Source organism: Pseudorca crassidens, chromosome 14 (assembly GCF_039906515.1).
Source record: "Pseudorca crassidens isolate mPseCra1 chromosome 14, mPseCra1.hap1, whole genome shotgun sequence".
NCBI lineage: Eukaryota > Metazoa > Chordata > Mammalia > Artiodactyla > Delphinidae > Pseudorca > Pseudorca crassidens.
In genome coordinates, this window is record NC_090309.1 from 71,069,639 (window position 1) to 71,084,303 (window position 14,665).

Here is a 14,665-nt window from a genome sequence, read left to right on the forward strand (position 1 = left end):
CTGGGAACAGCTTTCTGCTTCTTCAGGGTAGGGAATTTAGCATTATGTGAGAAAATCTTTAAGAGGAAAGGAATCAAGTAGTTCAGTTCCTCCCCTGTACAGAAGAGGAAACAGATTTGGAGGCAACCCAGACCATTAGCAGCAGAGAGACAACTCACGTCAATGCAAAGCGGCCAAGTATGCCCCATCCTATTGTGCCAGCTCAGGTTATGCCAGTTTTCTTTTTGAGAGGACTGGTAGGGAAGTGCTTTCCATTGCGGAGGAGCTTTGTTCATTCTACACAACAGCCCTTTGACACTGCCTCAGGAAATCCCACTTTCAGTGGTAGAAAAGATGGGGCCTGGGGACCCATGTCATTGAGGCTGTAGGTTGGTGTTGGCAGCCCTGCTTCTGCTGCTGGGTCTCTGCCCTAATCTCATCCTCCAAAAGAAAAGCAGGAAAATGCTTTCAGCCCTTGCTCTCTTTCTCTGCCATAAGCCCTTTTTGCCCCAGGACACTCCCCTTCCAAACTTTCTTCCTGATATATACTTGATACTATCCATAGGTTCCTGTACTTTTCTGTACTTTTCTTCCTTTGTGCCTTTGCTCACACTATTCCCTCCTCCTGCAGTGTCCTTTTCCACCATCTGCACCTAAGTCCTATTCATTGTTCAAGGCCCCCGCTCAAATTCCACCTCCACCATGGGGCTTCCCAGATTTCTCCAGTAAAAATTATTCTCCCATGCGCTCCCAAGAGAAAAGGAAGGAAAAGAGGTTAAATGAGAGTTTATTAGGCACTTGATCTATTTCAAGTACTTTAGCATATGTTACTTAATTTAACCCTATGAGGTTGGTATTGCCCCATTTTACTTGACAAAGATAAGATTCTGAGAGGTTAAGCAGTCTGAATAAGGCCACATTAACTACTGAGTGGTGGTAGACAGTCTGACTTCAGAATACAACTTTCCAACTTAGCACATTTGGTCTCCTATTACTAGTGTAAATTCACTCCTCTAGCATGGTGTTTTGCATATAGAAAGCTTTAGTTAAATGTTTGTGACATCGAATTCTCTTGCCTCCTTACTGTGTTTCTCCAGTTATCTGTTACAGGATTCTCCCTGCCTTAATCATATAGGAATTGAGTAAACTGGGGCTGGAGCTAGCCAGGTAAAGACCCTGAAAGAGTCAGATATGGTTGCCTCCTTAAGTGTGAGCTCCCTAGGGATGATTAAGCAAAGGCTGTCAGCCTTGTGAATGTTTCCACTACCCTAGAAAGGATGTTGCAGTATATTCACAAAATTTTAGAATGTTAGAGCTGGAAAGGGATTAGGAAATCACCTCATCTATTGGCTTCCTAACAGTTTTAGTTGTGGGCCCTTGTTTAAATGTGGCTTTTTCTAGAAGTATACGTGTATTTTTTTAAAAGGTTAGGTAAAGAAGAACCTGTGATACCCCTTCCCCAAACATCTATAAAGCTCTAAAACTGAGGAGCCCAGTTTGAAAAACAAAGTCCAACCTCCTAATTTAACAGATGAGGAACTTCAAGTCTACTGATGACCAAGGCTGCAAACCCGCTAGTTATGAAACTAGTATCTAAACTGGAGATTCTGTAATCCGAATTATTTCCATGGAACAGTCATCTTTACGCAGCATTTCTAAAGGCTACCGTGCACAAAGCATTGAACTAGTTGCTATGAGGACGACAAATACGAACAAGACCCAGTTCCACCCATTCAGGAGCTCACAGTTGAGGCTAGTGAAGAACTTACAGACTTTTTTTAAAAAAAAGTAACACACACGCACGCATTTAACTATGGCTAATAGTTTCCAAACTATGATTCCTGAGACCGAGAACGACGTCTGGACCTTGGCCAGTTCCGGGATGCGGGAACAGTGAGAGTCTATCCAGGTTAAGAGGCCCGTGCAGCAGGGAGAGAAGGGGCAGAAGCAGACAGAGGTCGGACCCACGTGGGCAGGCGGGCCCCGCACCAAGACTCAGCGCAGACCGAGCCGAGCCCCTCTCCACGGTATTAGTGGCTGAATCCACTCCCATTCCGGCCCTGGATGCAGGGGAAAGCCTAGGGGTCAGCCGAGCGGAAGGGGCGGGATTTGGGGCGGAAGTCCCTCCGCCGCTCAGGTCACGTGGGAGGGGCTGAGCTCGCGCGCTGGTGAGTAGCGAGAGTTCCGCGGTCACCCGCTCAAAGCGCAGCGATTCCGTAGCGGCAGCAGCGTTTGTGACCGTTCCAGGTCCAGGGAGTCAGAGGCCGTTTTTCTGGGGTGGAGTTGGGCTCAGGAAGGATGCGAGGTGGTTCCAACTGAGAGTCTGAATCTGGGGACCGACCAGGCTCTGGGTGAAAGCCAGAGCAAACCTGTCCTCTTGTGTGCCTCGGTCGGGACAGAGGCCCCCCAGATAGACCTGCTTCAGGGCTGGGGGTGGGGTGGCGGGTGGCGGCCACCGATATTCCAGAGCCGCCCACAGCCTTCCTCTCGTCCCCGATTGCCTAAGGGGATCCCTGTGACAGGAAGCTGTCCAGGAAGCCTCTGCCCATTTAGAAGCGGGAGGGGAAGAGGGAGTGGGCACAAGGGAAGGACAAAAGTCTCTTTAACTGTGGAGAGGGGCAGTGGGGGTGACCCCCCTCTCCTCTCGCCTTGACAGAAAGCATGGCACTTTGGCGGGCATACCAGCGGGCTCTGACTGCTCACCCGTGGAAAGTACAGGTCCTGACAGCTGGTAAGTGTCCCTGTGGGACCTAGTGGTACCAGCGCAGGGTGATCTGGGAGGCAGAAGCTCGCTGCACCCCCGCCATCATTATTTGCTTTTATTCAGACCCCTTGAAGGATTGGCTCTCACCCCAGTCTGTTTTGGAGGGAGGGTCCCCAAGGCTGTTCTTAAGGAAAGGGCTATGCATAGATGACCTGGCTATAAAGTAGGATCTGAAAGTCCTCACAAACCTGAGGAGTCATCCCCTTAGGATAAAGAAAGGCATTGCCCCGAGGAGGCCTTAACTTAGAAAATGAACAATAACAAAGGCTCCTTTAACATTTCACAGTGTGCAAAACACTTTCAGCACACATTATCTCATAGGGTCCCCACAAAGGTGGGGACACAAAGTGGGCTAAGATTACTTGGGTCCACATTAGATCGCACACCTAATAAGTGCTGGAATCAGACTCTTACCCCAGTTTATTTTTCTTAGTATTGTTCTTATTGTGAAATATATCTTAATACACACAAAAAAATGATTAAGATATGTGTGTACCATTGAAATAAAAGTAAACTGAATACTCCTGTATCAGTACCCAGCTTTGAGACCCCTTGAATGCCTGTCCCTAATTCATACATCCTAAGAAATAACCACTTTGCTGAGTTTTGTTTATATCATTCTTTTGCTTTTCTTATAGTTTACTATCTATGGATGTATCCTCAAACAATATACTAATCAAGGATTTATTTTTACTCTAAATCCAGTGATTGAGTAGCGACCTCACAAAGGTAACCCAGTGACTTACCTGTATTTATTTTCATTTCATTTTGCAGATTAGCTAATATGAGAGGAGATGGCACAGAGATAAATTTTATAGGGGGAAGGATTGGAAGGCCTGTGACTATTGGGGCAGCGCGAGAGTGACCAGTTAAGATAAGGTCTTGCCTATGTTTAGAGGAAGGGAACAGGATTCTAATGAGGACCATGGGCTTCTGAGAGGAAGACTGTTAAAAAGGGGTGGGGTGGGGGGATGCTACTGAAAGCCAGGATACAACAGAATTCCTGTTACTGGAATAGCCCCACATCAGCACTAGGAACTTCATTGAGTGACTGGCCAAGGAGTCTTTTGCTCCTCCCTGGGCCCCTCTCCAGCCTCCTGTGCCCAGCTATCCCCCATCCTGTCCTCAGAGTGTCCGTCAGCCTGCATGACTCACCTGGCTGCGTGTGTGGTGACTCATGCTGTACTGGGTGGCTGTGATGGGAACTGACATGCTGGGCCCTTTGCCCAGCCTCAGATTCCCCAAGGGACCCTAACTGCCAGAAGGAAGTTTCCCCCCTCCCCTTTGTGGCCATCAAGAATAGGGAGGGAAGGATGGTCCTTGTGTTTCCTTACCCAAGGGATCTGCAGCTGACGAAGGCAGGAGCTAGAGCTCCAAGGGGTCCGAGTGCAGATACGTAGCTGAACTGGGGTGCTGGTCTGTCAGTGCTGGAGTGCTGTGGCTCCACACCCCGAGTCTTCCTGAGGCTGTGCCAATATCTCAGCCCTGAAGCAACCTCTAGGTAGCACTTTTCTCAGACTTTCCCAGACCTTTCAGACTTTTCCTTCCCTGCTGCTCAGTGTACTCGAATCAAACTAATAAAGGGGGGAGGTGGATTTAGCTCACTGAGCTGTTTTTAGATCCCAGCACAGTAGTTCCTAAGGTCCCATGGCATAGCTCATCACACTGGAAAACAGAATAGAGATTTCAGACTTGGAGTTAGAAGACCAAGGTTTGAATCTCAGAGCCATAGCACTTAGTAACTGTGTGAATCGGGACAAGAAAATAAACCTCTTTGAGCCTCAGTTTCCTCGTATAGAATTTGAGTTTAGTTATATGACCTCACAGAGTCAGTGTAGGGATTATCTCTGAAAAGGCTTTAGAAATCAGAAAATGCTCAAGAAACTTAAAGGCTCCAGGAGTTGGCCCTTTGTATGAGTGTTGGCAACCCAAGAACAACAAGCTCTTATTTTTATAGTGGTGCTTGGGTTGGGTTTGTTCCACTAGCCATAAATTTGGAACATGGATAACCATCTAGCCTCGGTTCTCCAAAAAGTAGAGTCTGAAGCTTCTTTGCCGGTACTTTGTTAGGAAGTAATCCATGGTGGGGAGAGAGGGAAGAGGGACAGCCAACAGAAGGGTGCGTTATCAAATGGACACTGCTTAGGGCACATGGCTGCTCAGTCCCTTAAAACTGACTGAGAAGCTCTTTGAAATGCCTCTTAGGACTTTATGGGTGAATAGTCTTTTCTGGAGAAAAGGAGAAACCTTTACCCACCGGCTCCATCCCACGTTGGTCAAAGGTTTGCCACATGGGATGTTGATGCCCGTGCTCTGTGCTCTACCAGGTTGCACAGGCATCATCCCCAGGTAAAGCACCAGTAGCTCAGCCTCAGGTAAGGCACAGGCCTGAGACAAGGACCCATCAGCTGAACTGCAGTGGTGGCTGCAGTAAGAGATAAGTGAATCAAAAAGATCTGATATGGTTCAAAAGAAGTGTCTGGTACACCTATTTTGGGCCAAGCCAGAGTCAGGAACAGGGCAGCCTGGGCAAAGGTCTGCTGTGTGTTCTGCAGAGTCTAAGTCAGCCTTCTCTCATCCTTTCCTAAGGGCCCTTCCAGTCTCCAGGGGGCCCAGTTCCATCCATCTTAGGCCACTCTGGTCCTGCTGTGGAAGCAGCTGAGCTTCTGCAGACACTGGTTTCCCTGCAATCTGAATGTGAGAGCTCAACAGGCATGAGAGACCATCCAGTCCAGCCCCTGATACTACAGAGAAGGAAACTGAGGCACGAGGGAGGAGTGATATGCATGAGGTTTCATGGTCAGTGGTGGAGCTGGCATTAGAACCTGGGGCACTTCCCAATGCACTGCCCTGCAATTGAGACACCTGGGACCTCAGAATGCTGAGTATAGTTCCAGCTGGTCTGGGCTTAGGTACCTGACAAGCTGCAGAACCCTGCATTTTGTCTTACTTTCTAGCAGTGGGAAGGGTTCAGGCCAGGAGTGGGGAGAGCACTCCCACGGACCCCAGAGGAGGTGCTCCCCTGTCACTGCTGGGCTTCAGCTCCCTCCACGCTCCGCCAGACCAAGCCCCTACCCCAGGCGGCTATTTAATTATTGGAGACTTCTGGAGAGGAATGAGACAGCACCCTGGCCCCCTGCCAGCAGCTACACCTGCCGACCCAGGCCTCCCATAGTCAAGGACAGTTTCCTCTCCTCATTCCAACCTCCTGCCCCTCAGTTTTCTCATCTTCCATTAATACTTTGGTTTCTTGCATCTAAGACTCAACTCACAAAAGCCAGGAGAGGAACAAAATAGGGGAAGTAGAGAACTTACCCCCACCCATGCCTAGGATGAGGGCATGCAAGTTGGGGCTTTTCCACTAGCGGGCAGAAGGTGGTCCCAAATAGATCTGTGCTCAGATGCAGGCACTCCCCAACCCCTACCCCCCGCCCCACTCTGCTGAATCTGGTGGCGAGTGACGGCATGAGAACTGGCACCTACCCAGGGGCATGATGTCACACCCACACCAGCGTCTGCCCGCTGGGCTCTGCGCCCAGCCTGGCATTGGGGCATCACCGCCCGGCAGCCCCTTGTCCTGCCCCATCGGGGCTCAGGCATTATGTCTCGGCAGGCCTGTAGTCCCAACGCCCTGGAAACTAGTCCAAGGAAAGGGGAGCCAGAGCACTGGAGGGTCCAGGTCAACCAAATACGTCCAAGAGGACTCCCAGAGCCTAGGACGGTTGGGGTCTGTTTGGGCTCTGGGTTGGGGAAGGTGGGATGAGGAATCTGGATGTCAGCCCTTCCTGCTCAATCACTCTGACCAAAAAAGGCCTTGCTCTGTGCTTAGACCAAAGCCTTAGAGCTCCCTGGAGCTGCTGCAGGCCCACGGGGCCTCATGATCTGTGTTCCTCCAGATGAGGAACTGGGCATGGTTCTGTCTGAAATGGACAGAACTGGCAGGGCTACAGGCTACACACCACCTGCTCACTCCTGCTGCTTGGTTGTCTCTCAGGCCTGATGGGCATGGTTTGGGGGCCTGGAATCCATCTTTCTCAAAGGCTGCAGGGTTGCAGGACTGTGGGACTGCATGTCAGGGACTTTGCTTTTCACTCCTGCTCTGCCTTTAGCTTGTGTGACTGTTGGTAAGCCGTGAAGAGTGAAAACACCCCTCTCTTTGTGACTGTTTCCTTCCCAAGAATATTGCTGCTTGCCCTCCCCACAAGGTGACAAGGAACAGAGGTGGTCACATTCTGGGGAGTGAAAGACAGAGAAGAAGTGCGTTAGTCCAGGAAGTGTCTTTGATATGCAAGCCTTTGGGGCCTTGTTTGGGCAGGAACCCCCCATGAGTAGCAGCCACAGGAGCTTCTTGGTGCCCACTGGCCCCTGAGCCCAGGTCTCAGCCTCTGCTGGGGATTCCCTGGCCTCCTGTACCCCCTTGAGAGAAGGCCTGGTTTGAGGCTCCACTCCTTAGCAAGTCACCTCATCTCTCAAAGACATTAAATGGGGGTGTGACCTCTACCTTCCAGACCTTTTGTGAGGATTAAATGTATGAGAGCCCTTTTGTATACTGTAAACATCTTGCCAAATGTCAAACTGTTAGTCCCTTCATTTAAGCAGTGACTGTCTTTCTGTTCCCCCTTCCCCAGGCCTCGTCAGGGTCACTCTTCCCTTGTGCATGGCCACAACAGCTCCCTCTCCTCCCTGGGCACGCAGCTGGTGACCCCAAGTTGTTAGGGAGAGGGGATAGGGTGTTCAGTGCCAATTGTGGAGGGGGAGCGAGCCTTCAGCCCCACTGCTCCTCACACCTTGAGCCTGGGTGCATCCTTTGGGCTACACTTGGCGTCCTCTGTGCCCTTCCCAGGGCAGTCTTGTTGTCTGGGTGGTACCTCTGACATTTCTCCCAGTTTATTTTCTGAGCACCTGCCAGGCTCGGTATGGTGGGGGATAAGAGAACAAAGACGTCTAGGATTCTGTCCTTGCCCTCTGGGAGGCCATGTCTAGCCATGTTCTGGGAAGGGCCTCCACCACTTTGGGAGTTTCAGGGAGAGGAGAGGCAGGCCTCCCTTGGTGGGTGTGCTGGGGGTCCCAGCAGCTGAGGCCAGCAGCCTAGGTCACCTGTGGGTGCCCCAGCCCGACCCCAGCTCTCAGCCTTACTCAGCTGCCTCTGACGAGGCTGCACAGGGGCAGGGCTGTGCAGGGGTGCGGGCGAAGAGCAATGAGTGTGCAGCCAGCACGGACGTCAGAGCCAGCTCCGGGCCAAGGATGAGGATGTGTTTGCCCAGTGCTAATTGAGGGCACAGGGACAGTGGTGGCTATGGGGCTGGAGGGGACTCTCATTACTCACTGTGATGGACAGGCAAGCAGAAGGTCATACAGTCACTCCCAAGTGGCCCTAGTAGAAGTGTGTGTTTGCTAGAAACCATCACACCACCATCACTGACGGGGGCTCTGTAAACAGTGATGGTTTCTTTTTTTTTTTTTTTTGGCTGCGTTGGGTCTTCGTTGCTGCACGCGGGCTTTCTCTAGTTGCGGCGAGCAGGGGCTACTCTTCGTTGCAGTGCACGGGCTTCTCATCGCAGTGGCTTCTCTTGTTGCGGAGCACGGGCTCTAGGCACGCGGGCTTCAGTAGTTGTGGCACGTGGGCTCTAGAGCGCAGGCTCAGTAGTTGTGGCTCGTGGGCTCTAGAGCGCAGGCTCAGTAGTTGTGGCGCACGGGCTTAGTTGCTCCACGGCATGTGGGATCTTCCCGGACCAGGGCTCAAACCTGTGTCCCCTGCATTGGCAGGCGGATTCTTAACCACTGCGCCACCAGCCAGGGAAGCCCAAACAGTGATGGTTTCTGTCTTGGTTTCTGGGTGTGGGTGTCCTACTAGTGCTACTTGGAGCTGGGTGTCTGTGCAAGTGAGGGGAGGGGAAGCGGGTGCAAAGACCTGGGGAGAAATGGCCTTAATACCTGTTGGCAGCTCAGTCTGAGGCTGTGAATGGGAAGTCTGGGTGTACCTGACCGTGCTGGGAGGTGACAGGATCCTTCCTTGCAGGAACTCGTAGCAGCTCAGCCAGGCATCCTCCTGCCTGGGACCATTTGAACACTTATGTTTTAGAGTTATTCTTGCTGTTCTCCACAAACAGAGATCCCAAAACCAAGGTGAAGACATTGGCCAGGGCCTTGCCTTCGGCTGGGGGGAGAAACAACCCCAGGATCCCTTAGCGTTCTGCACATGATCTATTCATAGTAAGGCGTCCTGGAAAGAACACTGTCTAGGAAATCAAGCCACCTGGTCCTTGGCCTTGGCTCTACCACTTACTGGTTATGTGAGGTCTTGGACCTTCGTTTCCATCCATAACTCTAGAGTAAGGGGTTTGCACAAAAACATCTGGAAGGCCTTTCCAATTCCGACAGTCAGTGCATCTCAGCCCCTGGCACCTCAGATTCTCCTTCCCCTACCTGCGGTTTCTGAGTCCAACTTTCCTTCATTGCTCAGTGCAGTGTTCTTGGGCCCTGGCCTGCTCAAGGCTGCTCATCCCAGTTTCTAACAGGACACATATTAAATATCACCACCCTTGGGGAGGTGTTACCATCCTTGAAGCAGCAGGAAAGACTGGCCATTTGCCCCAGAATGAAACCCCTGGCCTCAGAGTGCCAGAGCCTCATTCAGTGAGCAGACTTACCTCCCTCCTTGGGATGGCAGCTTGTCCCTGGGAGGTGTCCTGACAACACCTGTGTACCCTGCACAGGGTCTCTGATGGGCCTGGGTGATGTTATCTCACAGCAGCTGGTGGAGAGGCGAGGTCTGCAGGCACACAAGACTGGCCGGACCCTGACCATGGTCTCCGTGGGCTGTGGCTTTGTGGTAAGTTCTGCCCACAGCAGGGCTGCCGGTGGATTGGACAGTGGTTTCAGTTCCCTGTCATCCTTTAGTTTCCCTTGGACCCTCTCACATCTAAGCCAGCCTTGAGTGTCTGCTCCCCCTGGGGGAGGAGCTTTGTGATGTAAAGGCCTAATGCTCCCCTCTGCATCCCTGCTCCCCTCTTTGGGGGTTACTTTCAGGGCCCTGTAGTAGGAGGCTGGTACAAGGTTTTGGACCGGCTCATCCCTGGCACCACCAAGGTGGATGCACTAAAGAAGATGCTGTTGGATCAGGTGAGCACAAGGAAAGGGAGTTGGGGAGGGTGAGCTGTGTCAAGGGAGGGCAGGGGTTTAGGTGCTTTAATTTCTCTTCCCTAGGGGGGCTTTGCCCCATGTTTTCTGGGCTGTTTCCTCTCACTGGTAGGGACACTCAATGGACTGTCAGCCCAGGACAATTGGGCCAAACTCCAGCAGGTGAGCTGGGCAGGTGTGGGGATGATTTCTGGATGGCAGGCCGGCAGGCCCAGGGGAATGAGGCAGGCTTCATGGGGATGGGAAGGGTGGAGGTGCAGGCAGAGCCCCAGCTCTGGAGGAGAGGAGCTGAGGGGCAGTGGTGCAGGGGTGTCTTCTCTGAGCAGAAGTCTCTATGTGATACTCAGATCAGGAGGTCTGAGCTACCTGGAAATGCAAATGTTCACTTGTTCCTTCTCTTGTCTCCTCAGGATTATCCTGATGCTCTCATCACCAACTACTATGTAAGAGCTGACACCTCAGCTGCCTCTTCTTCTTTCTTGAGTCCAGAAGTGCCAGGGACTGGGGGTCCTCCTGACACAGAAATCCCTCAGTTGGGATTACTCTCTCATTCCCACATGGGCACCATACTCAGGGAAGCACTCACCCAGTTGTGCAACGTATTCTTGTCTGTAGAAGCTGGAGGCAGACCAGGCAAGGCAGGGAGTCTGGGGTCAGGTGATGGAGGCAGCCCACCAACCTTTACCTTCTCTTTGTTGTAGCTCTGGCCTGCTGTGCAGTTAGCCAACTTCTACCTGGTCCCTCTTCATTACAGGTATGACAGATCCCCACACCACCCTTCAAGGAAGATGCACATTATGAACGGTTGGAGACAAAGTGATTCTCATTTTAACCTTGAACTACCTTAGACCCCCCAGAACACTCTGCCCTGGTCAGAGCTCCTCAGACTCCTGAGCATTTTATTACAGAGCATCCCAGAGTGTCTGCCCGCTGACTTCTTTCATCTTCCTAGGGAGGATCTTGCTCCACAGTCCTTGTCTCCATCCCACCTGGGCTCTCTACCTTTGATGGCATGTCTGCAGGGGCAGGGCTACAGCCTAGGTTAGGCAGAAAGGTAGACCAAAGAGACAAGTAGGAACGTGGTCAGGTTAGTCCACTGCAAAATATTATTTTATCCTAGATAATAAAGGTAGTTGCTGAAATCTCAGTAAAAATATATAGTGCAACCAAGATGAGTGGTTAAAATTATTGGAGGTGTGGGGGCTTTGGGAACAGGGAAAAACATGAAACTCTTCAGAGGGGACAGGCTCAAAATGGACATGAGTAGCACAGCTAAAAGGAGTATAGACTTATGAACTAAATGAAACTTTAGGGTCCTTGCAGTGCTCTTTGGAACTAGAGCAAGGTATGTTTAAAATAAAGAGAAGGAGGTGCTGCTTTATATGGCAGGCAGCACATTTTTCGGAAGATGAGATCTCAGCTGTACAAGACGGACAGATGTGTATTTAGAAGGAGCCTGGACAGGAGTATGAATAATGGAGCCATGCATGGCGAGATGGCGGCTGAGGGGGGGTTAACTTTGGAGCTTTTGTCCAGGAGACAGAGCTCTGGGCTGGCACCAGAACCCGAGCTGGTTTTCCTCTCGTCTGAGCCACACATCCCTCCGTGGGGGCTGAAGGAAGGAGAGCTAAATCTGGGCATTCTTGGAAATAATCCCCTTTATCCCACTGTACTTTCCCATCTCTCCCTGCTTGCTTGTCCTTGTTCTGCTGCTTCTTCACGGTACCATCCCTGTTCCTTAGGTTGGCTGTCGTCCAGTGTGTTGCTGTTATCTGGAACTCCTACCTGTCCTGGAAGGCACATCGGCTCTAAGTCTGCCTCACTCCATCATTTCAAGCTTGCAGTGATGCAGCTTGACCCTGGAAGGGTCAAACCACCTCCTCAAAGTGGGCACATTGGTTTTCACAGGGTTTGGTGGCTGGTCAGAACTTAATGGGGTTAGCACTCTGAAGTGGCCTGTTTCACTCTAAAATGTAACCTGACTCCTACTGAAATCACTAAAACCTTTATAATGGTCTTATACCCACCACATAGTAGGCACTCCATAAATACTTGTTGAACCATATGATTTTGTCACCTTCAGTTTACACTCATATCCCGGCAAGTACCACTCATCCCCACTCTTCATAGACACATCTGGTTTTCTAACCCTTCCCAGCCCTAGTCTAGCTCCAATTTTGGGGGAGCCCCTCAAGCTCTTTGTATGGTGCCCCCATAAATATATTTCTAAATAGGTAAAATCTGGAACTTGCAGAGGCAATGAGTAAGACCCAGCAGAAACCGACTGCGGAGTCCCGTTTTCTAGAGTTTGGAGAGAGCCTGGAGATGACTAAGCCCAATCTTTTACAGATGAGGACACTGAGGTCCACAGAGGTGAGGTGCCCTGTCCACACCATGAGTTACAGGCAGAGTAGAAACTTTAACCCACATGCTATAGTTTGAATGTTTGTATACTCCCCAATTTATATGATGAAAACCTGATGCCCAAGGTGATGGTATTAGGAGGTGGGGCCTTTGGGAAGTGATTAGGTCATGAGGGCAGAGTGCTCATGGGATCAGTACACTCACAAAAGAGGCCATGTGATGAGACAGCAAGAGGCGCCATCTGTGAGCCAGAAAGCAGGTCCTCACCAGACACCAAACCTACTGGCACCCTGGTCTTGGACTTCCCAGCCTCCACAACTGTGAGAAATAAATGTCTTGTTTATAAACCACCCAGTTTATGGTATTGTTGTTGTAGCAGCTCAAACACTTAAGACCAAGTTTCCTTACTTCCTACCCAGTGATCTTAACCTGGAGGTCAAAGATAAAGTAATACTGCTGCTGTGATTCCCAGGGGAAAAATTAACTTGGCTAAACTCCTGCTTTGGGGCAAACCTATAAGCAGATGGACCAGCCTTTTGTTGTCTGAAAGCACCCTGACCAGAGGCCCTCTTTTTTATGGTGCCTCAGTCAGACAGCCCTAGAATTTAGATCCTGGGGCTAGAATGACATCAAAAATCCTGGCAGCTTAAGCTGCCTCAGACGCCTCTTGGGTGGGCACCATGATGGTAGCTGAGTGCCAGCAGTGCTGTCCTGATTGTCTCCATTTACAGAACTGATAGCTGGGGCAAGGGACTGGGTCTGAGCAGGACAGCGTTCTCCAGAGGCCTCTGGCCCCTTCTGGAGGCTGAGGACAAGGTCAGCACCATGGACAGCCCCCGCGGTCCAGTCTTCCTTTCAAGTGTCAGAGAAGACTGCAGATCTGGACTAGTCTGGTCTGGGGACAGGCCCCCTGGTCACTGCTGGCTGTTCTAAACAGGTGAAGGACTCTCATGGCTGGAGCAATCTTTACTCCCCAACAGGCTTCTCCCTCTCTTGAGCCAGGTGTCACTTCCAGAGACGCGCCCCACGGGGTCTCGCAGCCGCAAGGGTCGGACTCGGAGCTGCGGCCGTCATTGCTCTACAATCAGTGCATGTTCCTCGCTGACGTCAGCCGGAGCTGTCCTGGCGCTATATAAGGCTGGCAGCAGTCCCGGGACAGACCCCGTGTTCCCCAAGGCGCCCTCAGCCCGCCCCGAGGGACCGAGACGGGAGCTCCTTCCTGCAGGGTACAGACGCTCTCCGGCAAACTGTGAGTGGCTCTCAGCGTCCGCCCAGACTCCCTCAGCACCGGGACTGCGCTCAGCTCACCCACCGCGACCCGCCAAGAGGGAGGGAGGGAGAAAAGGGTGGCACAGGACTGGGCAGCGGCTGGGGCTGGAGGGAAGGCTGTGGGCACCGGGCAGCAGTCGCAGGGGCCCGACAGGGGCGCTGGAAGTGCGCGGGAAGGAGAGTGGCTCCCCCTGCGACTGCCCCTGGCGCGCCTCACCCTGCGCTGCGCCTGTGTGTCCAGGGCCGGTGGTACCATGAGGCCGGCGGGACGCGCGGCGCTGCTGGCGGCGCTGCTGCTCCTGGCACAGCTGCGCCCGGGGAGCAGCCAGTGGAGCCCGGAGGCGGCGGCGGCCGGGGTCCAGGACCCAAGTCTGCCCTGGAGCCCTGGGACACGGAACCACGGTGGAGGGGCCCGCGCGCTCCTCTTGCTGCTGGCGGAGCGCTTCCCGCGCCGCGCGGGACAGGGCCGATGGGGATCCGCGATCACAGGCGAGCGGCCGCGACGGGACGACCCTCCGCTGTCCATTGACCTCACCTTCCACCTGCTACGGACCCTGCTGGAGCTGGCGCGGACGCAGAGCCAGAGGGAGCGCGCCGAGCAGAACCGCATCATATTCGACTCGGTGGGCAAGTGATCGGCGGGGTCTGGGGCCCCGAAAATCTCGACCCCCACCCCCACCCCCGGGCTGAGACGTGCGCGACAGGAACTGACCCAGTCCCGCGGGGCTAGAGCGGCCTAGGGATACCCTGAGCACTCTCCGCATTACTAGTTTTTAATAAAAGTGCCGAAGAGCCGTTGGCCTCTGCTGCGGGGCGCGGGGAACCACAGCAGGGTGTAAACCCGTGGGAAAGTGGGGCTCCCAGGTCGGCGAGAGGGGACCAGATGCTGCGGGAGGGCTCCGCGAGAACGGCTTTCAGCCAGGGTCCTGCGGTCCCCATCATCCCCAAGTCTCCCAGGAACTCAAGCACCGGTGCCGCCGCACCACCACCGACCCTCTTGGCACTGGGCTTGCGAATCCGTGCCTGATATCGAGGAGGTGCCCAACAGGGGTTCATTCCACTTCCGCCCCCGAAATGGTCCCAGATTAGGAGAAGGTTGGGATGGATGGTGATGCGATCGTCGCCGAAGACGAGGCTGAGAGAGTGAGC

At 52.7% G+C, this 14,665-nt stretch overlaps 2 protein-coding genes across 6 annotated transcripts; both read left to right on the forward strand.

The window, feature by feature from the left end:
- Positions 1-2,147: 2,147 nt before the first annotated feature.
- MPV17 (mitochondrial inner membrane protein MPV17) lies at positions 2,148-12,597 on the forward strand. 5 transcript variants are annotated; one of them, XR_010934100.1, is made up of 9 exons: positions 2,148-2,226; positions 2,636-2,710; positions 9,460-9,575; positions 9,773-9,865; positions 9,950-10,045; positions 10,294-10,326; positions 10,585-10,637; positions 11,626-11,769; positions 12,118-12,597. XR_010934100.1 is itself a non-coding variant. In XM_067703436.1 (9 exons), exons 2-8 carry the CDS (start codon positions 2,641-2,643, stop codon positions 10,927-10,929), a joined length of 555 nt encoding a protein of 184 aa, XP_067559537.1. In that variant the 5' UTR covers positions 2,148-2,226; positions 2,636-2,640; the 3' UTR covers positions 10,930-10,970; positions 11,626-11,948. The 5 variants fall into 5 exon arrangements, 4 of the variants coding, with proteins under 4 accessions (XP_067559537.1, XP_067559539.1, XP_067559536.1 ...); XM_067703436.1 differs by lacking the exon at positions 12,118-12,597 and adding an exon at positions 10,836-10,970 and having other exon boundaries at positions 11,626-11,948; XM_067703438.1 differs by lacking the exon at positions 10,585-10,637.
- UCN (urocortin) lies at positions 12,120-14,311 on the forward strand. Its single transcript, XM_067703439.1, has 3 exons — positions 12,120-12,256; positions 13,250-13,496; positions 13,758-14,311. The coding sequence occupies exon 3, from the start codon at positions 13,771-13,773 to the stop codon at positions 14,149-14,151; it is 381 nt and encodes a 126-aa protein (XP_067559540.1). The 5' UTR covers positions 12,120-12,256; positions 13,250-13,496; positions 13,758-13,770; the 3' UTR covers positions 14,152-14,311.
- The last annotated feature ends 354 nt before the right edge of the window (positions 14,312-14,665 follow it).